Here is a 25,312-nt window from a genome sequence, read left to right on the forward strand (position 1 = left end):
GTAGCCAGAGACAACTCCAGTCCAGTAGATGGGTCTGGTCCAATTCAGCAGAAGTTGTGTTGGTTTAAAACTGGGTAGGGACCTAGAGTGAGAGGTCAGAGACAATCTTTTACAGTCTTTTATCTGTGAGTTTATAATACATGATTCAACATATGGGACAATAATTTGGAACAACGTATTGTTGCGTGTGTGACTGTCTGAACTGCAGTAATAAGGTTCCAAAGAAGGCAAACAAGTCAGTGATGGTCATGGGTTCTTCTGAGATGTATGGGGAGGGGGATGTCTGAAATCTATAGAGTTTGTTTTAGATGTGTAGCTGTGTGCCTGAACACAATGGGGTAGGAGAACTGTGTCATGCCACTAGGTGTCACGGACAGGCTTTCTGACTCAAAGTCAACTTTCCCAAAGCTGTCCCAACCAGACGCACGGAGGGTACCCAGTACCCACTGCCTATCTATTACAGTATAACCTGAGTAGCCTATCTTTTATTGCCTTAACAGGTCAGCTGCTGAGCCACGTTATGAAGAATTGTGCCCATTTTTGTGCAGTATAGCTTTGATTGTCTGTTATTCTGAAGAAAATATGTACAAACGCAACAGATTATTGAGAAACCATTATGCATGCAGCACACGCTCAATGTGCAAAAGGCAACGTAGGTAATTATAATGTATTTGTGCAAGATGGACCTGCTATATAAAATGTGTATATTACTCGTTTATGTTCAAATAGTTCAATCCAAAATATAATGCTGTAAGGCTGCATTTACGCACCTGCTTGTCATTAATGCATAAAACAAATGTATGACCATATATACATAACGCAAAATGTTTTAATTAAAGCTTTTGAATTTGAAAAGGGCAGCAGTCTCATTGTCATACAGGACTGTTTTTATATGATCATCATCAAACTAGTGACACTGCATTCCTTTACTTGACACCCTTCATTATCTAATCACTCATCATGTACATATCCACCATGGTGTGCCACTGTTTAATTGGCACAGCTTAACACAGCTACACATGGAATGACAGTACTGTAGCTGGTAGTACTTGTTCTCCTCCTGTCCTCAACTAACACTGTCCTCTGCAAAGACAACAATCTGTATAATAACCATCCGTATTCACTCACCTTTGTAACTTGTATGCCAAAGTAGACTTACTATCTGTGTACATAATTATTATGTAGGCTATAAATCATTCATAAACTAAGTTTTTTTAAAGAAGAATAGGTAGAATAGGTACCTTATTTCATAAAGTTGTTGCTTTTCTTTTTGTATTTGACCTAAGAAAGAAAAGTTGTAAGTGGTGATTTTTAAAAATGTATATAATAAGGGTAATAATAATAATAATAATAATAATAATAATAATAATAATTATTATTATTATTGTTTTCAAAACATAAATGTGAATATTGTCTTTGGTATGGGCCAGCTGAAGAGCGCATAGTGTAGGCATATAGCTAATTGTGTGTAGGTGTAATTTTTGTATAATCTTGCCAGTAATGTATTATTAAATCAGCTTTAACATAAGCTTCAGTTTAAAATCAATGAATAAAATAATGAATTAAATAAATAAATACATTAAAAAAAAAAGTTTTTCTTTATTTACCCAGGATAGTCGTATTCAGAAACGGCCTGCACACAGACACATACTGTACAGTAAAACCTGGGAGCTGACCAGTACAACCACAGTCTTATACTGTTGGCCACTGAGCAGCTCCACTGTCCTCCACTGTAAATGAATGAATGAATGAATGAATGAATGAATAAGAACATAATAGTAGTAATAATAATAATAATAATAATAATAATAATAATGTAGGAGGCTAACCGTCTGAAGTTCCAATACACACTATTTTCATCACAATTTTTTTCAATCCTTTGTTTATATTCCATATGTTTTTTGTTATGTTTTTAAATAGGACTTTTTTATAAGGGATGTCAGTGGGGCTCGGAGCGGGCTGAAACCTTATCAACCCCGACCTCCACTTCCACCAATCAGCCTGGACCTTACTATGTATTTATTTTTGCACCATCTGCATCGGGGTTTTCACTTGTTCTCAAACACATGGACCCTGTTACCACACTACCTATGTTTTTCAGATGATGGTCAATGTCATCCACAAATCCTTCAAGGCCAGGGTCATGTTTGCATGTTTTAGATACTGTCTAATTGTCTGTTTTAAAACTTTTTCCAACTTGTTCAGTATGTCTCTCTCACCATCTGGGAATCTGCACCTGCATCAAGTAAGTTGGGGAGACCGGGGACATGAGTAACACTTTTTACATTTTCCTTCACAATTCACAGAATACTTGAAATATACTAGTCATTTTTTGTTTTAAGAAACATATATATGTGCCCTAATTACTAATACCATTTATAAGCTTTCACTAGTAAGGACAAGACTAAAATATTACTTTTAATGCAATAAGTCAGAGTGTTACAATTTTCCACGTGACGGAGGCAATTGTAAGAGTGGTTGGGGGCAATTGTAACAATGTAAAAATAAGTCATATTAACACACTTTATCTCAAATAAAAGCACATCACAAAGTAATATGTATTTTTTATATATTAACATTTTTACTTACGAATGTTTTATATACATATTTACAATTATTTTGTATTTCTATTCAAATTATTTTATTTTTCAATTTTGTTTTTTCAAATGTATGTCTATTTTTTACTTAAATGTATTTTTTACTTTGAAATGTAGTGACATTTAGTGAAATATGTTCATTTACTAACATAAAAGTATGTAATCCCAGACAAAAAATCTGCTTGCATTGAAAACACACTGTTACAATTGATCCCGGTCACTGTGTTACAATTGCCCCCGAAGGGGCAACCATGATAAAATCCCAAATACTAGCTGGAAACACCTATGCAAGCATAGGCTGCTGACATTAATTTGTGACCAATAACATAGAGATATACAATTCATCTAAGTTTAAATCAGCTGATATAAATCTTTAGACAGCAGAAGGAAAATACTGTACACTCAAAAAGTTACGGTCACACCTCAAAATATCTTTTTGTTGAAAACTTCTGCTGAGATGAAATGATCATTCTATCCTCCCATAGGCAGAGAGAGGACCCTACTGAGCATGTGCACAAGAAGTCTCACCCCTCTAGCTTATTCCTATTAGAATTATTGAGTGTGTTACGTTTGCCCCCAGTTACTTTTGATCCCAGTCTCCCTACATACACTAGCCTGACTGACATACTGTAGAGCAGTGGTTCTCAAACTTTTTCATGTCAAAGACCCCCAAATTGCCATTATTAGCCCACGGACCCCCATTTGAAAAGATACAGGGACCCCAATAAGAGAAGGTTTATACGGCTTTCTAGTAGTGATTCTCAACCATTTTAATGTCAAGGACCCCCAGTTTGACATGTATTAGGCTACGGACCCCCATTTAATGGCATTTATACCTCTGGGACCAGAATTTATATTATAAAATCAATGTTAATTTAACTCTGAGAGTGTACAAATGGAACCAAATGGACCCTAACGGGTCCATTTGGTTCCATTTGTACACTCTCAGAGTTACAGAACCATAAGGGTCCATTTGATTCCTGTCCATAATTTAGCTGGGGACCCCCTGGAACCGCCTCAAGTACCCCTGGGGGTCCCCGGACCCCACTTTGAGAACCAATGCTGTAGAGGACCTATTTGCTACCAAGGCAAAGGAGGGCAGAACTGGACAAGTGAAACTGGTTGTCGTCAGTTGAGAGACGGTGTTTCAAAGTGTCCAATAATGACAAAAACAACTATAAATATAGCTGCAAGCAGCGATAATACAGGGCCAGTGAATAGAGAGAGAGAGAGACATGGAAACGGAATAGATTGAAGAGAGAGAGAGTTTTGACAACAATACTTTTGAATAAGCATTTCATGTTATCTTTAACATGAAATACTCTCAAATTAGCATTTCATGTTATCTTTAACAATTGCACATGCATTATTTGATGCAGTTATGTTTTGTGCAATGCAATTGAAAAGTGGAATGACCCACCCACAGACAGACAGACAAAAAGCAAAGTGCAATAATAGCACAATAAGACATGGAAAGGGAATAGATTGAAATTGAGACAAAGCAAATGATTCCAACAGGCGAATATTCTTTTCAGCCCAACCCAGCTGAGGTGGTCATATATAGGACGCAGGGGGGCAATCCCAGGTGAAAAACCTCACCCATTGACATCTCAACCTATTGCCATTGACAGGAATCAAACTCTCGACCTTTGGATTCACAGGCTGATACACTACCTATAGGGCTATAGCTTTGTCCAGGCTGAGGTCATCTGTTGAAGATAAAAGTGAACCAGTGAAAGCAGCCGATCTACAAGCTCAGAAACATGTTGCTATCTGAAAAGTTTTGAGATTGTAGATCGGTTATTTTCACAATGAAGTTTGTCATACATTGCAAAAACATACCCTCTCCAAGAAGCATTTCATCATTACCTTTAACAGTTGCACATGTATTCAATGATACAGTCATGTTGTTTGCAATTCAACTTAAATTAAGTCTGCATCAAGAGAGGCTTGAACTGGCGACCCTGAGATTGTGAGACCTTCATTTAAGGGAGACGCCATTGGCCCAACAGATAAGTAACTGTGAAAAAGGAGATCACACAGATGATACAGTTTCACGCAAATAGCTGAAAAATCCTGGGTTTAAGTGTTTTTCAAACTGCTCAAAATTGCGGACAATCTAAGGGCGGAGCTTACTGGTCAAAGCGATAGATGTGTTCCTCATGAGTCAAGGCACATGTGTAAGCAAGTTTCACGACTTTCGGCCAAACGAGGCATGACTTATGCCTGTTTAAAGTCTGCCTTTTCAAAAAATTGCTATAGCGCCCCCTTTTGGCCAATTGGAGTGAGATTGGTTTCAGTGATATTTGGAATGACCCTGTACATTTCTGCCAAGTTTCAAAGAAATGTGAGTCTGCATGTATGTTTTAGGCACAGATGAATAATTTTCATAAAACTGTAATAGTTAAAATCTATCTCCTCCTGGGATTTTTGAGCAATCTGCACGAAACATTTTACACATGAACTTTGGACCACTGCCTACAAAAATTTCCAACGGATTTTCCATAAGTGAAAAAATGCAGAAGTTAGGAGCCAATGACTGTTTTTCATATAATTCAAAATGGTGGGCGATCTAAAGGTCAGAGGTCAAAAGTCAGACCACGAAAGTTGTCGGGCATGAAGAGACGCATGTGTGTATCGAAGTTTCATGGTTGTAGGTCAAACAGGGCATGAGTTGTACCTGTTCAAAGTTGGCACTTTCAATTGAGTGCTATAGCGCCACCCTTTGACGAATGAGTGTGAGAATTATTTCTTGGTAGTTTTTCATGAGCATCTACCATATGGCCGAGTTTCGTAAAAAGCGTATGCACGGTTAAGCCAGAACTGGCAAAAACAAGTATTTTTCAAACTGCTCAAAATTGCGGAAAATCTAAGGGCGGAGCTTAATGGTCAAATCGATACGTGTGTTCCTCATGAGTCAAGGCACATGTGTAAGCAAGTTTCACGACTTTCGGCCAAACGAGGCATGACTTATGCCTGTTTAAAGTCTGCCTTTTCAAAAAATTGCTATAGCGCCCCCTTTTGGCCAATTGGAGTAAGATTGGTTTCAGTGATATTTGGAATGACCCTGTACATTTCTGCAAAGTTTCAAAGAAATGTGAGTCTGCATGTATGTTTTAGGCACAGATGAATAATTTTCATTAAACTGTAATAGTTAAAATCTATCTCCTCCTGGGATTTTTGAGCAATCTGCACGAAACGTTTCACACTTGAACTTTGGACCACTTTCTACAAAAATTTCCAACGGATTTTCCATAAGTGAAAAAATGCAGAAGTTAGGAGCCAATGACTGTTTTTCATATAATTCAAAATGGTGGGAGATCTAAAGGTCAGAGGTCAAAAGTCAGAGTGTGAAAGTTGTTCAGCATGAGGAGACGCATATGTGTATCCAAGTTTCATGGCTGTAGGTCAAACAGGGCATGAGTTGTACCTGGTCAAAGTTGGCATTTTTAATTGAGTGCTATAGCGCCACCTTTGGACGAAAGATTGTGAGAATTATTTTTTGATCGTTTTTCATGACCATCTACCATATGGCCGAGTTTCGTAAAAAGCGACAGCGCGGTTCAGCCAGAACTGCGAAAAGTGGCAGAAGAAGAAGAAGAAGAAGAAGAAGAAGTGACAGAATACTGCCAATAACAATACGTGTACAGAGCAGAGCTCTGTCCCCGTAATAAACACTCCACGATCATAATCCATGGTAACCCTCCATCCACAGCCTAGGACCTCCTCCAATCTAAAAGTTATCTCACGTCTGATCAAAGTTAGCTGCCTTCGCATTAAACTATTGTGACACTGCATTCATTTAGAATCCTGGCATGCCCTTCATTAATCACTCAGCATGTGCATATCTTTTTTGTTTCTCAAGTTTCCTTGTTCCAGCGTTCCATTGGCATTTTATCCTTGATGTTTCCGTGAGAAGCATTTAACATGTAATTATTATCTATGTCTAGTAAATCAAAACAAATCAAGTGTAGCTTGGTGTGTCTTAATTTCCATTGTTACCTGTGCATGCTTTGGACTTTCTCATCAACAGAGAATACCTGATCACCTTAATGGAATTCACTAGCTACCTTTGCCAAACCAAATGGTTTAGCTGGTAGAACTTGATCTCCTTCTGTCCTCAAATAACACTGTCTTTTGAAAAGCCAGCAATCTCTATATTAGCCAATGCATAATACGCATAATACGCACCCACTCACCTTTGCATTGCGAGGCGTTGTTGTGAGCTAACAAAATTGAATGCCCCAACTCCTACATTCCAAGTGCTTGTCAGGGTGGGGGGGGGGGGTCACGGCCTGAAAAGGTTGAGAACCACTGCATTATGAGACAGCATCAAACTAATGTAGTTGTGACACTTCATTTCTTTAAATACTGCCCTTATTTTCCCATTGTTCCAAGACTTTCTCATCATCATAGAAACCTATAGCTGGTAGAACTTGATCTCCTCCTGTCCCCAAGTAACGCTGTAATAATTATTCACCCACCTTTGTAACTTGTATGCTAGAGTGGACTTACTGTTATGGTGTACACAGTGGGGATCTGTGTACACCATTACATTATATAGTCTATAAATCATTCATAAACTAAATTGAAGAGACAATAGGCAGCTCTACACCTTATTTCATATAGCTCTTGCTTTTCTTTTCATAGTTACAGAACAGGAAACCTGATAAGGAAAAGCTGTAGTTGGTAATTGATGGTCTCTCTACTGCCTTGCACACTGTGTCGATGTTTTATTTAATTTATTTTGTATCTGTCATCCGATAAAAGTTGTTACACACAGAAACCTTGCACACTGAATCGGATGCGTATTATCTGTTGCAAAAACTTTGCAGAATGAAACAAAATGTTAACATAAATCAGTGAATGTGCTATTAGATCCATCCAATCCTAAGAGTGTAAAGGAGACTTTCACCTGCCCATTGTTTCAGTTTTGATCTAATTCGAAAAATATAAGAAGAAAATGCAGGAATCAAACTGTGTTCATTTGAAAATCTGAGTAGGTGTGCTAAGCACATAGAGAAGCATATTTGTTTTAAATATTTAATCTTTATAATCAACATCTAAATGAATAGCCAGAACACAATTATTTCCAAATGGTACAAAATATAAAAAATCGGTATGATACATATTTGTCACGTCAATCGAGACATAATGTGAAATTTATGATGGCCACCATGAGGGCCAATTAAAAGTATTTGGGGATTTAATTCCTTAGCCTACTGGCAGCATGAAAAGCTAAAAGCAAAGAAAAAAATGTATCGACGTGCACGCGCGCACACACACACACACACACACACACACACACACACACACACACACACACACACACACACACACACACACACACACACACACACACACACACACACACACACACACACACACACACACACACACACACACAGCTCGCCTCTTCATTGAATTTATTAAAAACAAGTTCACAAAGACCTTCCTCAAGATAGACCAACCAGCAAATGACAGTGCTTAATTCAAATAGTCCACAGCAATCACAAACAACAGATTATTGATTCCCTCAGCATACAATAGTGTACAGTAGTTGTACACATCCATCCATTTTGATTAAAAGATGTATTAAAAAATGTATAAAAAATAAATCCTCCTGGTTAATGGTATGTATGCACTATACTTAAAAATACTAGCTCAAGCATACAGAACAAGATACTAATGCCCCATGGGGTCCTGTAGCTTCAAATTCAGCCATGTGCAATTATACAACATATGTGACTCTTTTTCACTGGGGTGCAGTCATCGCGTGGGTGCCCATTCTTCAGGAAATCAGGAAAACTCACGAAAATATTTCTTTACCAACACACATTTCGGGGGGAAAGGCAGCCAGAAACCTGCCAATTACAGAATCTAAATAACAAAATAATAATAATCTAAATAAGTACTGTACCTAGTGAGGAAAAGTACACGATAAAAGTTAAATGATCAGATTGATCACTCCAAATTTGAAGTCCTAACCTTCAAGATAGAAAACATTAAACAAGCTTCTTCAGTTCAGGGCAGCACCAGGGGGGCAAAGATTACGCCAAGGATGTTCTTTTTATCCCAGCTGTTGGAACCTTTCCGTGTGATCTTTATCAACTGAGAACAGAGAAAAGAAAAACAAAAGAAAAAATTGGTAAATTGGTATTTTTTTCTTTTTTTTTTGTACTTGTATAACTGTTAAATAACTCTATATAACAACTCTATGATAGCAATCATTGCAATAGAGTGATTCTTCAGTAACATTGGTCTCCCTGTCTGTCCAGTCTTCAGTAAACAGAACATTTCTGTTCATGTTAAGATACCTATTTTATCCAATCAGGAGAGAGAACTCATACAGGACACAGAATACACTAGTGAGATAGGAAGTGATGACACAAATAAGTGAGTGACAAAATGGGTACTCTCTCCAGATTGGCTGAAATTGGCAACCCACCTGAACAGCTGAAGAATGTGTGTGTGTGTGTGTGTGTGTGTGTGTGTGTGTGTGTGTGTGTGTGTGTGTGTGTGTGTGTGTGTGTGTGTGTGTGTGTGTGTGTGTGTGTGTGTGTGTGTGTGTGTGTGTGGGGCGTTATTATGAATCCCACGCCAGGTCCTGGCAAACCCGCTGTGATTGGTCAGTAGTCGCTGTGATTGACAGTTCTCGTTTTTGCTACTATGCCTATACCTAACCTTAACCCTAACCCTAACCTCAGTAAAACTATGCCTAAACCTAACCCTAACCATAACCTCAGTAAGACTATGCCTAAACCTAACCCTAACCCTAACCCTAACCTCAGTAAAATTATGCCTGCCAGGGAGCCAATCAGACAGGTAAGGCGGGTCTAAATCCTGGAGCGTTGGTGGGATCCATAATCAGGCGTGAGGGAGTGAGTGAGTGAGTGAGTGAGTGAGTGAGTGAGCGAGCGAGCGAGCGTGCGTGCGTGCGCGTGTGTGTGTGTGAGAGAAAAAGAGAAGGGGGGGACAACATGTGTAACTTTACAATGGCAGTTTCACCTGAGAACTGTTTTTGGGTGATCAGAAATGCATTGCTTGCTTGCATTAGCCGCCAACGACCCCTTTCAATATTTTCAATAACGTCACGGAATAAATACAACCGCTTTGCGCCCACATAAGGCACCATTCTATTAGTGAAATTGGAGGCAGACACACCCCCAATGCATTTGCACCCTGCGTTTTATACCATGTGCAAATAATAGGGCCCTCAGAGTGAATTAATTACAATGAATGATGTAACTTCTATAAAAAAAAATATTTCACCCACAATTTCCCACATGTAAACCTGTGATGTGACAATAAAAGTCACTCTGATTTTGCATGGATATATGCCCTGTAAATACCTTGTCCTCCAGTGGCATAACCAGGATCCCTCCCACTTTAAGCAGATTCTTCATGTAGTCCTCGTACTCATGCTTCACACCGGCACCTACGTACACCCTGTCATACTGTTTCCCTGTGGTAGTCTCCAGACAGTTGCCCACCTCAAAGGAAGGCTTGCAAAACCTATACATGCAAGCACACACAAGACAACACAAAAAACAATTACTATTAATAATCAAAACGGTTTATAATGGATTATTTGGTTTATTATCAAATCTAACTCTGAGAGACATGCAGAATTGTATCTGGGAATGGGTAGAATTGGGACAAAAAAGGGGGAAAAATGTTGGGAAATTATATTTTAAAAGATCAACATGTTGACTACTAAACCATGTATTGGACCAACCTCCCACTGATTTTTTATTTCAATGTCAACTCCATTAGATGGCATATCTGACATCTTATGGAGTTGAAAAAATGCTATATTTGTTTCATTCAACAGCACAGTTCTCTTAATGCTATAAATAAAATAACACATTTTAAACCATATTCTTTATTTAGTTTGGATCTAGAAGGACTTACCGAGTTGACATGTTATGGCTGAGACATATCTGATAGCAATATTATTTAATGCATTTATCAAAAATTGTAAAGCTTACGATAGCTTCAGCAGCTTTCCTGCCTTTTCTAAAACCAGGACATGAGACAGGGGAAACTTAGGATATAGCTAAGCCTGTTCATGGCTGATTAAATTATGTTTTTGTAGAAATCTGACAGAGTTAACAAAGATCTTGGACACAACTTTAAAGGGCCAATATATTTTACAAAAAATATATTTTAAACAAAGATAGTACACCTCTTACACCTATGTTATCAAAACACATATTTCGTTTGGAGAAGCGAGGCTGCGCCATTTTCACCCTGAAAGGTGGTTTCACTTAGGATTAGGGTTGCACTTAACTTTCATAGCCTAAGCATAAGTAGGCTAGGCTAACTATTTTTGTTGTTGATACAAATTTAATTTACTTCTACTCAACTACATCTCAGAGGCAAATATTGTATTATAAAACATACATTTACCACTTTAGCCCTATTTTATACCTACAAGTATAATACCTACTTGTAGATCTGCTATTTTCAAACATTTTAGTACTTTCTCTTTTGGAACTTTACGTACATTTTGATACCAATACTATTGTACTTTCACACAAGTACATTGCGACACACACACACACACACACGTGCGCGCGCACACACACACACACACACACACACACACACACACACACACACACACACACACACACTCACACACACACACACACACACACACACACACACACACACACACACACACACACACACACACACACACACACACACACACACACACACACACACACACACACACACACACACACACACACACACACATCCTTTATATTGGTAGCCAACCGATGAACCTCTCTGTGGAGTTATTTTGGTTGCATTGGAATGGCTGAGATTTCATTTTAAAGACCACTTTTACATTTTGTGCTGCAGATTGGGGCAAAAAAAGCCTGCCGCAAGCGGGGATATTATGACTTCATGTCATTTCTTGTTTTAATACTTAGTTTTGTTTTGTTTTGTTTTTTATCCCTGTCTGAGACAAGGGTGTTTTCTAGCAGAGGGCAGGTTTAGATATAAAAGGAAACCAGACCAAATCATTGTATAAATCATATGTAATTAATTAATGAAATGAAATAGGTATGAAATAACCTGATACCTCTTCACGTTGTCAGATTTATTGATGAAGATGTCCAGTTTCTTATATGCAAAATCAACCACGTCAGCATGCAGCTCAACTCCATGGTTCACTCCAAATCGACCTGCAGAATAGAATGAAAAACATATAAGGCTAACTAACGCTATAGTATAACAACCAACAGTTTCAGAAAACGAGAAAATCTGAGAAAGAGGTCGAAATTATCAGTGTGTTCAGGAGATTGTGTGCATCGGCTTCCCTGGTTGGTCAACCAAAACCATCGGCGTCACAGATTGGCGTATTTTCAATTAGCCACTACAAGTCCTTGATTGGCTATCCTGACTCCACGGTGAAGCCAAAGTGAGTAACCATTCTATTCTATTCTATTCCATAGGAGAATGGTCTGGGTGACTCACCCAGTATGAGGCCGACCATGGTGCTGAGGTAGCCAGTCCCGCTGCCCAGGTTGAGGAAGGAGAGTCCAGGACGGAGGTCCAAAGCCTCCATCACCTCAGTGTAGATGTTGGGAGCTGACAGGTGGATGTGACCGTGACGCAAGGCTTGGATCTTGTAGGCGCTGCCCCTGAACTCGTCCACACAGTAGTCAGCCCTGTCGACTTGCCTGAACGACTGTTCCACCAGCTCAGAGCGGATGTTCTGAGTGTCCTTCAGGTTGTCAACAAAGTCGTTATTGTCTTCCCCCGCACCCCGCAATGACAATGAAATGGAGGAGGAGAGGCAGTAAGGAAGAAAAGAAAGAAGAAAAGAAGCAGGAAAGAAAGCAAGCAAAATACAATTATATGCACTAATAAATCTACATCAATTAAACCATTAAACATAGCGGTTATTCTAATGTGAACACACAGTTCCTGGTGAAGCCAGCCTGTGGATCCCTGACTAATAACTGTGACAATAAAACATCACACAAATCGGTACACATTGTCTCTGTAGTCATGTGATCAAGACGGATCTGTCAGATTTTTCATATTCCATCCTGATGTAATTTTGCGAATTTTTAACATTGCTGGCCCACAATAACCTACAGTACCTGACCTGACCTGTGCTCGGAGGAGCACTTTTTCTAGTTTTATGGGCGGCGTTTCACTGTCTCAGCCCAGCCCTGCACATGAACTCTGCAGCCGCACTGAGGCCCCTGCTGGAAAGCATCCCAGCCCAAACATTAACGTAACTAATAATTGGGCTGCGCAACCCGGAAATGACCGTAATAATCCTAAAACATGAGCGAAAAAAAAAAAAAAAAAAACGCCAAATGGCCAGTCCGCCCCTGGCTGGAGTGTTGAAGAGGAGAAAGGTTGGAATGTTTCCTTCCAACCTTAATTTCTCCAAAACCGTTAATCGTATCATTATAACATTTGTTTCTGAACGTATAATCACTATTATGGGTCCAAATTCAGATCAGTTATTAAAGGAGAAATATCAATTCAAGAAATTAAAACAAATTCTGAATAGCCTAACAAAAGGCAATATAGTACCTCTGAACTTTGGCTTGAGGTCGCATAGCCAAAATGCAATAATAATGTTAAGCCTGCATGCCATTCAGGATGGTAAATGAAGTTGTCCTTTTGGTTTTGGGGTGAAGAGAAACTTAGAAGTCACTTTTAGTTTAAGGGGAATACACACACACACACACACACACACACACACACACACACACGCACACATACGCTCACACGTGCACACACAAGCGTGTGCGAGCACCCGCACACACTCACACACACACACACACACACACACACACACACACACACACACACACACACACACACACACACACACACACACACACACAGACACACACACACACACACACAATGTGCATACAGGCTTTTAACTAGCGATAGTTAACCTGTTACAAAGGATACGACGCCCAGCATGAGATCACCTAATCTGGCACAATGCCAGCGTTACGCCACAACATGACGTCACATTTCTAGTTATATATTGGCCCGACTAGAGACAGAAACCAAATACAGTGCATATTTTCAAGAGATCTACTAGAGAGACTCCTGAGAGAGACTCTGAGTATATATATATATATATATATATATATATATATATATATATATATATACACACACACATACACACACGATATATAAGCTTCGTGTGGACAGTGGACAGGTGTTGAAAATTAGCACTTGTGCAACTGTAGGCCTATATACACTTTAAACAATGGATCTGGTTTCGTTCAATGTAATTGTGATGTCCATTAAAAATAAACAAACATAACATAACATAACTGGGAGAGACTGAAAGGCACAAGGCCTACAAACCCTCAGAAGTCCATCCCCAACACAATGGGTCGACTCAGGAGGCATCTAACGGTCTTTGAACAAGCGGAAACACTGCCCATCACCATGGACCACCGGTCTGGGAAACTTCTTGACGAAGCATCAAGAGAACCAAGTGGAAATGTTTCGCATGATGGCTCAAACCCACAAACCATCTTGTTTCCCAAGTACTTCAAATTAATATCAAATATCTAAAATACTGAATCAAGCAACTTAAAAACTGTCTGGGGTGAAACACAAAAGCCTGAGTAGATGTTTGACCCCAAACATGTTTGAAAGTGAAACATCCCTTTAAGGGTGCTCCTTTAAGAACTTAATTTACACAAAATGAAGTGCATGACTCGTTTTTACCAAAATGAATTGTATGATGATTATGTTTCATGTTATATGCATGAACCATTTTGGTTAACTGTCAGAGAACACTTTTTAGAGACTAAAACATGTCTTGCCTTTAAAATTGTAAACATGCTTCTTTAGTTCAGAGCTTACGTTTAGGCAGCACCAGGGGAGCAAAGATCACGTTAAGCATCTTCTTTGTCTCCCAGCTGTTGGGACCTTTCCGTGTGATCTTTGTCAACTGAGAAAAGAGCAAAGAAAAACGAAATCAGAATTAACTAAATGATTGTTTATTAACATGGAGTTAAATAAATATTCCCTTTTGCAGGGATGTGTGCGCTGTAAAGACCGTGTCATCCAGTGACAGAACCAGGATTCCTTCCACTTCAAGCAGGTTCTTCATGTAGTCCTCATGCTCACGCTTCACACCAACACCACAGTACACCCTGTCATACCGACAGTCCTGGGGGACAATCTCCAGACAGTTGCCCTCTTCAAAGCAAGGCTCGCAAAACTTAGACCTATACCAGACACACAACCCACAACTGTCACTCACCCTCCTTTCTGTTTACTTTTTGTTATAACCTATGAAATAGCATGATACCTTTCAAAGCCGCCTCTGGTCTTGATGACTTTTAGTTTCTCATGTGCATATTTCACCACTTCAGGATGCAGCTCAACACCATGGTTTACTCCAAGTGGACCTGTAGGGAATACAATAAAACAAATTCAGGCAAAATGTGGTCCTTTTAGGCATATTCACACACACACACACACACACACACACACACACACACACACACACACACACACACACACACACACACACACACACACACACACACACACACACACACACACACACACACACACACACACACACACACACACACACACACACACACTCTTTGCAGGTAGTCAAAGTAGTCAAAGTAGTCAAAGTAGTCAAAGTAGTCAAAGTAGTCAAAGTAGCCGTGGCGTCTGTGGGCATTTTTAAGAACCACTTGAAAACACTTCTGTTTGGACTTGCTTTCTTTTTATTTCTTCTTTGTAATTTGTATTCTGTTTTTTGTTCTGAGTTCTATTGTACATTTTTACTGCTGTTTATTTTTAAATGTTGTATTTTTATTGTATGTAAAGCACTTTGAACACTGTGAGAAGTGCTAAATAAAATGTACTTACTTATTTACTTTCTAACTTTGATAGTTGAATAGACTGCAGAGTGCAAGTTGCGTCTCCTTTGCATGTGTGGAACACTCACCCAGTATGAGGCCGACCATGGTGCTGAGGTAACCAGTCCCGCTGCCCAGGTTGAGAAAGGAGAGTTTGGGACGGAGGTCCAGGGCCTCCATCACCTCACAGTAGATGGAAGGAGCTAACAGGTGGAAGTTCTCATGATGCCAGGCCAAATTCTTGTAGGCACTGCCCTTGAACTCCTCCAAGTAATAGTCACCCCTGTCAATGGCCCTGAACACCTGCTCCACCAGCTCAGAGCGGATGAACTGATGCTTCATCAGGTTGTCAATCAACTCAGCATTGCCTTCCTCTGTGATGACAATAACATGAAAGAGGAAAGGCAGTAATGAAGGAAAGAAAAAAGAAAGGAAGCAGAAAAGGAAGCAAGGAAAGTAAAATTGTTTGCACAAATGCATATCAATTACAATATTAACATATTGGTTATCCCATTGTGAATGCACAGTTCCTGGTGAAGCCAGGTAATTTGGCGTCATTTCAAATACTTATACCAGGCAAAAGGCATGGCCGAGATAATGTTTTGCACCCTGTCTGTCCGTCCGTGTGTCGGTCTATGGACAGCTAATCTCCGGCACCGTTAGCCCGCCAATACGGGCTGAGCTAGGGTTGTTTCTGTATTTGACCATCAAGCCCAGGGCCGGGCTCGGACTCACAGACCCCATTATATTAATACGGTAAACATTTTGTCTCAGTAGGCTATGTGTGCTAGCTTGAATGGAGGGGGTGTGTGGGAGGCAGCACCCTACAGTCTATGGGGCAGAGACCATATCTTAGCAACACTGAAAGCGCTAACTCTCATTGGTCGTGTCATGAGTACATGAGCCAATGAGCTGCCCGCAATGAGCTGAGGGCTTTTCCAGACACCGACTCCCAAAGCTCTCTGACAGTCACTCACACAGCAACGAGAGGGGGAGAGAGAGCAGAGAGCGAGAGCAGAATCATATTGATTCCCCGGCCTCAAAATACAGAACAAAGTGTGTCCCGTATCAGTTTGATTGATTGATTGATTGAAATTTGTATTAGGCAAAATAATGTAAAACAACACAGTTACATTTATAATACTTTTGTCTAAAAGGTCCGACGAAAAAAGTCCTTGCGGACTTGTTTCCGTTGGGGTCCTTGAATTAATTTCATAGACATATATAGTTGCAACCAAACAGTTCAAAAATCAACATAAAAATACAGAGAAAAAATACCACTATGTACAAATAAAGCATGAAAAATAAAAATGAAAAATGTATACAAAAAAAGGGGAGGGGGGTCGTCTGTCTACCGTGAAACTGGTACTACCTCCTCTTATGGCCTCCAGAAAGATGAGTTTTTAGGGCTGTTTTAAATGAGCCCAGCGAACTGCATTTTTTGAGGGATGGGGTTAGACTATTCCATACCTTGGTGGCCGTGCTGTGGAAGGAGAATTTGCCCAAGATTGTTGTTTACATATCGTCACCTTGCTAAACTAATGGCCCAAGTAATTTTTTAAAAACGTTTTTCAGGAAAAATAAAAAACTGATCCAAAACAAAACTATATGATATTTCTTAATCATTTCACCCCAAACGTTTATAACAAATTATGTCTATTAAAATAAAAATAACACTGTCTGTCATTTATGTAACATAAGAGATTAAAATAGGTTGAAATATGATTAAATCTGACTTAGGCCAAATAATTAGGCTTTTTTTTTGGCCAAAAGAATGGCCTATTTTGGCCTAAGTCACACTAGTGGTTAGGCCATTATACTAAAAGGGGAGGGAACAGCATGATCCTTTTCAATTAGGAGATAGGCAGTGTCATGAAGAGCAGACTTAGGCAAAAAAACGGGACAATTCTGTATTTTACGGGACTAAACACACCTAGAAGTGTTTGGAATTATGCTGCGAGGACATAAAATCATTCCAAACGGTGGCTGGAGGAGGATTTATTACTTTTTAGTGTGACGTGTGTGTTCTTGACTTCTTGTGGCTTTGTTTTTATCAGAGCGTGAGAGGGCATCTGAGAGTGCAGCTGCTGCGCACACCAGTGAAAGCACACGCTCGAAAATAATTGATTAATAATAATAAATAAATAAAAATGTTTCGAGCTGTACAATTGCGCCGCCGGGCCGGGCTGAAAACCGCATTTTTGTCCCGTGAAGAGCTCTACGTGAAACTGTGCACACATAATCCCTCGATGCAAGAGCAGAACCTCTGCCCCAAATGTTTCACATGGGCCTGTTATAGCGCCACTGGGAGGCCGATTTTTGCTAAACTTTTTTTTCTATATTACTCCTACAGATTTTGTCCAAACATCACGCAAATCAGTACAGAGTATATAGTCATTAAACCAAACAGGTTTTTCATATTCCATCCTGATTTGCTTAGATTGGCTTCCAAAGTTTGCAAGAGTGGTCCGTTTTGAAGAAAATGCCTCAAATCATGAACGCAGCGTTCGATTGCCGCCATTGGGTACAACTGGTACAAAGCCTCCGAGACTCAGACATATTTGTCGGAACGGTGGTGCACATCAAATACTGTAGCATGTTGCACATTGCATATTTTTGATTATACAATTATTAATAAATCAACTTTTTGATTAAATTTTTCTTGCACTATGCATAAACACATTTACCTGGTGGTTGTTCACACTCTTCTGTGTCCTGAGAGTCCTGGAAAAGAAAAGAAAAGAAAAGAAAAGAAAAGAAAAGAAAAGAAAAGAAAAGAAAAGAAAAACACAACATAAGAGTACTTATTAATTTAAGGAGAAAAGTACAGAAGCCTGTAAATTAAATGAAAAGGCCTGAGTTCTGAGTTTATTTTTTAGGTAGGCAATTGCAAGCAAACAAAAAATCTGAGATATGCAGTAAAGTCACAACTTTCAATGTAATTGTATAGTGTGGATTCCATTGATAAGGCACTAAAAGTTGTTCTATGTTTGTATAAATTAGATTTTTTTTGTACCTACCAGCTTTGCCAGAGTTTCAAAGACAGCAGGATTGATTCTCTTTTTATGCTTTGAAAAAACGTTTTCTGTCACTTCAGTGCATGCTGAAAGGAAAACCATGAAAAGTTCAAAGCATTGCTGAACAAGGAATATTTAGCCATTTGACAAAATAAATAACGATAATTACTGTAAGTCTGTATGAGCATGGATATTGTGCACATACATAAAAGCACAGTATACTAATTATATATTTCACATCTCTAATAAAAATGCACCGTATACAACATTATATATTTCACATCTCTAACATGAATTGTACCAAAATGTAACAAATACTGCAGATATGTTGGCTAATATATATCTCCCTTATACTGTATGTCTAAAACATATGTTTTACCATGGTTTTAAAAACTAAATATTATATAAAATAAATACATACAGTAATATGCAGCGGTGGAAAGTTACTAAGTACATTTTTTTACTAAGTACGGTTCTTAGAACAATTTTGAGGTACTTTTACTTTACTGGAGTATTTCCAATACTTCTACTCCACTATATCTTAGAGGTAAATATTGTATTTTTTATCCACTGCAATTATTCAAAAACTTTATTTACTTGTTGATTTTGATTATCATTACAAAACATACATTAACCACTTCAGCCCTATACTTCCGCTATTTGAGAATAGCCAATCTACAAGCTAGATCTGCTATTTTTATTTTATTCTGCTAAGATTTGTATACATTTGGGGGAAAAAAAGACATTCTGCATATTGAGTACTTTTACTTTTGGCATATTTTGATGCCAATACTTTTGAACTTTTACTCAAGTACATTTTGAATGACAGACTTTCACTTGTAATAGAGTATTTCTACATTGCAGTATTGATACTTTTACTTAAGTTAAAAATGTGAGTACGATTTCCACCACTGGTAATATGAAAGATAAAACAAGGGTAAGAATGTAAATTCACCTCTAAATGAGGGCCTCGCACTTGGCTCCTTGACCCAGCACCTCTGCATGAGGTCAACTAATTCTTTTAATCCAACTGCTTTCTTCTGATCAATTTCGGCAAGATCTGGTCTGTCTCCCTTTTGAATCCTGAAGGCCACCAGTTCATAGGACGCTATATAAAATATAGGATATGTAAGTGGTGTGTGTGTGTGTGTGTGTGTGTGTGTGTGTGTGTGTGTGTGTGTGTGTGTGTGTGTGTGTGTGTGTGTGTGTGTGTGTGTGTGTGTGTGTGTGTGTGTGTGTGTGTGTGAGTCAGTGCGTGTGTCTAATACTAATGCTATTAATTTCTATGATTATTGTTATTATTATTGGATACTAATAACCTTATTATAGGTGAAGACTATGTTTAAGCCCCTGTCCGTGTGTCCTTGTGTGAGAACAGAGATCCTCATCTCCAGTCTATTTAACTTTATACACCTGTTCCTCATTAGTTCACTACTCTATATACCCCCCTCTTCCACTTCACTTCATGCGACTTCTCAAGGCACTAGCAATTCCTGTTCGTGTATGCCTTTGTTTATTGCATATCTGAACTTTGCCTTTGACTAAGTTTTTGCCATTATTGTAGTCTCTTTATTATACAATATTCATTGGCTCATGGAGGCTTCATTTTTTCACAAATTCTCTTCCCCTTTGGCCAATTGGAGTGAGATTGGTTCCGACGCTATTTGGAATGACTTTCGACTAGACTGCCAAGTTTCAAAATGTGATTCTGCATCTATGTAGTTAGGGGCAGAAGAATAGTTTTCATAAAACTGCAATATTCATTGGCTCAAAGAAGCTTCATCTTTTTCACTTAAGAACATTTCACCAAGATTTCTTTTTGATACTGGCCCAAAGTCTGTGTGTAGAAAGTTACATGCAGATTGCTCAAAAATCCCAGGAGGAGATTTTAACTGTTATTCATATAATTAAAAAAGGGTGGGAGATCTAAAGGTCAGAAGTCATACTGTAGGTCAAACAGTTTTTCATATAATTAAAAAATAGTGAGTGATCTAAAGGTCAGAGGTCATAGGTCAAAGTGGCAAAGTTTCATGGCTGTAAATCAAACGGGTCATGAGCTATGCCTGTTCAAAGTTAGCATTTTTCAATTGAGTTTGGCAATTGAGTGCCACCTTTTGGCAAATGGTTGAGAGTTTAATTTCTTGGCCGGGTCCGAGTTTCGTAAAAAAATTAGCCAGGACTGTGAAAAAGGACAGAATAAAAATAATAAAATGGGTGCCTTTGACCCCCAGGTGCTTGGCCCCCTTAATAATAATAATAATAATAATAATAATAATAATAATAAAAACAACAACAACAACAACAGCAATTAGTTATTATTGTCAATAATAACTCCATTCTCTAATACTATATACTGTATAGTACAGTAAGTATACATTCAAACACAATTACAAAAGATAATTTACCTCCTGGATAGGGGGTCTTTCCAGTAAGAATGGTCCAGAGGAGTATACTGTAACTAATAAAAAAAAATGGGGTGGGGGGGTGTAAAGGTTTTCATACAGTATAATAAAAGCTATTCAACATCAACATCAACAACATTCCTCTAAGAGTTTACCTGTAAATATCAAAAGCGCGAACAGGACGGTAGTTCGAACCAAAAGCCTCTGGGGGAGTGTAGGCTAGAGTGCCTCCTTGATCGCCTTTGAGGGTGGTATTCGCAACACTCATGGTCACCAAAGACAAGCCAAAATCTGCTATCTATTGAAAGAAAGAAGATTAAAAAGCATGATATCTCTGCTGTCCGGCAGGAACCAGCTAACTCCAAAATGTACATTTTTCAGGAAATGAAAAAAACAAAACAAAAAGTGGAGTTAGGAGGTTTTGTTCATCATTGATAAGAACAGCTGAATGGACCTACAAGCTCACAATGAGGTTGGAGGTCACAAGGGGGTGGAGCCTGGCAAAACCAGCTAACTCCACCCCCCTTTGCTGGAGTTAGCTAGCAGTGGTTTAGCAGAAAGTTTGAGGATCCAATGGAGTTAGCTGGTTTTGTCAGAAGCACTTTTAATACTTTTCATTGGTTCAATATTTGTTTTACCAACATACAGACGTAAAGGGTGTTCAATAGCACTGATTCATGGGAAAAAAATGCAAAAGCGGAAAAATGGAGTTAGCTGGTTCCTGCCGGACAGCAACGATACTAAAATAATAATAACTTTTCTGTGTTTTATCCTTTTGGTAGGTGTGTGTGTGTGTGCGTGTGCGTGTGCGTGCGTGCGTGTGTGTGTGTGTGTGTGTGTGTGTCTGTGTCTGTGTGTGTGTGTGTACACACCTTGGCATTTAAGGTGCCATCCAGTAGAACATTGGCTGGTTTCAGGTCTGAGTGCACAACAGGTGATGTTTTACTGTGGAGGAAGTTCATGGCCAGGGCCACCTGGTGTACCACGCGGAAAGCCAGGGGCCATGGTAGGGGCTCAGACAGGGCCAGCTGGAGGGTCTGCAGAGTGCCTCTTTCCATCAGCTCCATTACTATACCTTGACACTTACCCATCTCAGGGGGACAGCCCTGGTAGATCCCATAGACCCTGGGTACAAACGCAGCAGACTCCATGTGATCAGCCTCTCGCCCAAGGCCGTGACATAAGGTGCCAGAACTGCAGTATGACAGGAGCCAGTTTATGAGGAGAGAGAGCAGTTAGAACCCAGTTACGTGAATCTGAATTTGATAGGACTGAAGATTATGAAATAAGTGATCAGTGTGAAAGAAACACATTCTCAGATGTAGAACAATCATAATGCTTTTTGATCATTTTCATCATACCCAGCATGAAGCACCTTAATGGCCACATCAAAGTTCCAGTTCTTGTGTTTCACCCTAAACACATTTCCAAAGCCCCCTGAGCCGAGTTCTTTCCAGTTCTCCAGGCATTCATCGCCAATTGTCTCTCTGCTACGTTGTGTCGCCATCCTAGGTGGTGTCGTCATCATGAATCATGAAAGGTTCAAATCTAGAGGGCAGAAAAAAACATATCACATTTTTCCATACAAAAGTAACCAATATTCACATACATTAAGCATTTGTCTGCTGACATTGCATACTGTAAATGCTTCCATTGTTATATTTAAAGGTATGTATTTCAGTGGATTTAAGATTTCCACATTTACTTTTATAAGAGTAGCACTGAAACTGGTTAATGTGTATTAACATTAACATTCTGGATCTCGTATAATGTCATCTTTCCAGTCTATGTTTCTATGACGTCAGTACTATATCGTATAATCATATTTTTTTCTGAAATAATGTTTAACACTCTAAGGGCACGGTCACACCAAACTATGGCTGCCGGCTGATAAACTCGGCCGACAGTTTTTTGCAGCCAGCGCATTCTAAAAAACGGAGTAGCTTGCGCCTTCTATCACAATAACCAGTGACGCATCTGTCACTCACTTTCAGGACCCTCCCCGTAGCCCGCAACGCTTCTGTCTTGACATTGCCAGGCAACCACTGACGCACCTCTGCATTTGTCACTCACTTTCAAGCCCTCCCTCCCCGTAGACCATAGAATAGCAATCGTTTTGTCTGTAGCCTGGTTACATTTACGACTTTATCCTACTTTTTAGGTTGCCGCGGCTATCTTTATCAAACTAGAGGTGTAGTGTCTATAATGGCGGAGGGCACTTGCCCTTGCTTTATTAGAAGGGGAGATGGAACAGCAACAAGCTAAAAAAAATAAAGAGAAGAAAAATTGTTTGGGTTCATGAGACTCTCCGAAATTGGAAACAAGAAGGGATTACTGGCGACTTCGCTCATTGTGAGCTTCGCTTTGATGATGCACGGTTCAGATTATATTTTAGAGTGACGCAGAACCAATTTGACAAGCTCTTGGAAAGTCCTTCGTCCTCTCTTAAATAAACATCAACAGAATATGGAGCTGTGCCAGTTTTAATTGTCATTAAATTGTTTTAATGGTAGGTTTTGTTGACTCTTTATTGCATAAGGGTGCGGTCACACCAAACTTGAATTCTGCCTATGAGGGCGGATTTTACTAATCAATGGTAACGGAGCGTTTTTGGGGGGACATCCGCTAATGGCAACAAACTGCTCCGTTCCCATTATAAAGTATTGGCAGAATCCACCCCCATAGGCAGAATCACACACAAGAGATTTTTCATTGAAAAAAAAAAAGTACTCAGGAGCCGAGATAAAGATTTTTAAGTTTTAAGTTAACAAGGAAGTGGATGGGAGTCTAGATCTTCGAAAAATCATATCTCCTTGGTCTTTGGGTCAAAAAAAAAAAATGTTAAAAAAAAGAAAATGTTTTTTAATTAAAATTACGTTTTTTACGTGGCAGAATTGGTAATTGGATATAATTACGTTTTTTACGTTCTTGGCAGGGAATGTTAAAAAAGAAGACAAAAAGAAAACAAAAACCCATGTTAAAATGAATTAAAACTAAACTGAAATTGAAAACAGTCAAACAAAATAAAGACAATAATTAATGAAAAATGCTAAACTATAATGTTTTTTAATTAAAATTACGTTTTTTACGTGGCAGAATTGGTAATTGGATATAATTACGTTTTTTACGTTCTTGGCAGGGAATGTTAAAAAAGAAGACAAAAAGAAAACAAAAACCCATGTTAAAATGAATTAAAACTAAACTGAAATTGAAAACAGTCAAACAAAATAAAGACAATAATTAATGAAAAATGCTAAACTATAATACCATAGCTAACAGTATAGACAAATCCACAGAACGGCAATCATAACTGCGGTGTCAAGCGACTGCCGCGCCCCACCACGACACCACAGTTATGATTGCCTACAGGCAGCGCGTCTGTGGATTCGTCTATAGCATTACATTTCTAACTGCTGACAATGACAGGCAAGCAGAAAGTGCATTATAAAAATAAATAAAAACAATAATATTCATAGCACATATTTCTCCCACATGCCAATCAGAATGGGATATTTTTACAATGACCATGGTATAATGAAAAATAGCTATATAGAAATATGCTGTATAACTACTAATTAAAGTAGTAGTGGTAATATATATAATATAATATATATATATATATATATATATATATATATATATATATATATATATATATATATATATGTAATATATTCCTTACTTTAATATTATTTGTTATTATTGTATAAGAATAAACTAGACAATAATACAAAATAATATTAAAGGGATATGGAATATATTAAACAATATTATGAGAGATGGTGCTAAACAAAACAGCTTACTGTACCTAAATATTTAATTGAAAATGATATTGAAAACTATAATAATGAATGAGAATCTACATATTTTAGTGATATTGACATGTCACTGGTCAAACAGGTCATTGAGGGGATTTCTTTTTTTTTTTACCTAATAATTTTTATCCCACGATTTTGTAACCCACATTTTTTCACCCAGTGCCAATTGCCTATGTAATCCTGGGCACTACCTACCCTCTGCTAGCCTAGGGAGAGCCCAAGCTGAAGCTCATGCCTCCTTCAATGCATGAGGAGCAAGCAGGCCGCTTCTTATCACCCGACAGGGGGGAGTTTCCCTGGTTGGACATAGCGCGTGGAAGGAACACGTTATTCCAACCAGTTCCCTTCTCCTCCATCAGGCGCCCCGGCTGACCAGGGGGAGGCAGTATAGTGACCAGGATTACTACATGTTTTTGTGAGGGTATTAACTACCCTAGGAGACACGGGGAGAACATGCAAACTCCACACAGAGTAGGCCCACCTTTGAGGTGGGGTTTCTAAACAACTTTTTTGGTTTACAAAAATGTCTTGGTGTGACAATAGATGACAGGCTTAGCTGGAAACCACATATTACACATGCAA

At 38.8% G+C, this 25,312-nt stretch overlaps 1 protein-coding gene across 4 annotated transcripts in view; it reads right to left on the reverse strand.

Moving 5' to 3' along the window:
• Positions 1 to 8,008: 8,008 nt before the first annotated feature.
• The window catches only part of LOC311040260 (uncharacterized protein), a 29,127-nt gene continuing 11,823 nt past the window's right edge, over positions 8,009 to 25,312 (reverse strand). For all 4 annotated transcript variants that reach the window (XM_084050431.1, XM_084050432.1, XM_084050433.1 and 1 more), the window contains exons 2-16: positions 22,274 to 22,460; positions 21,785 to 22,106; positions 21,068 to 21,210; positions 20,916 to 20,968; positions 19,466 to 19,618; positions 18,514 to 18,596; positions 18,181 to 18,217; positions 15,583 to 15,867; positions 14,926 to 15,025; positions 14,671 to 14,842; positions 14,475 to 14,562; positions 12,090 to 12,368; positions 11,695 to 11,797; positions 9,950 to 10,112; positions 8,009 to 8,708 (exon numbers count right to left, since the gene is read on the reverse strand). In XM_084050431.1, the coding sequence (XP_083906557.1) occupies positions 8,622 to 8,708; positions 9,950 to 10,112; positions 11,695 to 11,797; positions 12,090 to 12,368; positions 14,475 to 14,562; positions 14,671 to 14,842; positions 14,926 to 15,025; positions 15,583 to 15,867; positions 18,181 to 18,217; positions 18,514 to 18,596; positions 19,466 to 19,618; positions 20,916 to 20,968; positions 21,068 to 21,210; positions 21,785 to 22,106; positions 22,274 to 22,440 (2,235 nt within the window). In that variant the 5' untranslated portion in view covers positions 22,441 to 22,460 and the 3' untranslated portion in view covers positions 8,009 to 8,621. The remainder of the gene's footprint in view (positions 8,709 to 9,949; positions 10,113 to 11,694; positions 11,798 to 12,089; positions 12,369 to 14,474; positions 14,563 to 14,670; positions 14,843 to 14,925; positions 15,026 to 15,582; positions 15,868 to 18,180; positions 18,218 to 18,513; positions 18,597 to 19,465; positions 19,619 to 20,915; positions 20,969 to 21,067; positions 21,211 to 21,784; positions 22,107 to 22,273; positions 22,461 to 25,312) is intronic.

Source organism: Gymnoscopelus microlampas (assembly GCF_963454915.1).
Source record: "Gymnoscopelus microlampas genome assembly, chromosome: 23".
Lineage (NCBI taxonomy): Eukaryota > Metazoa > Chordata > Actinopteri > Myctophiformes > Myctophidae > Gymnoscopelus > Gymnoscopelus microlampas.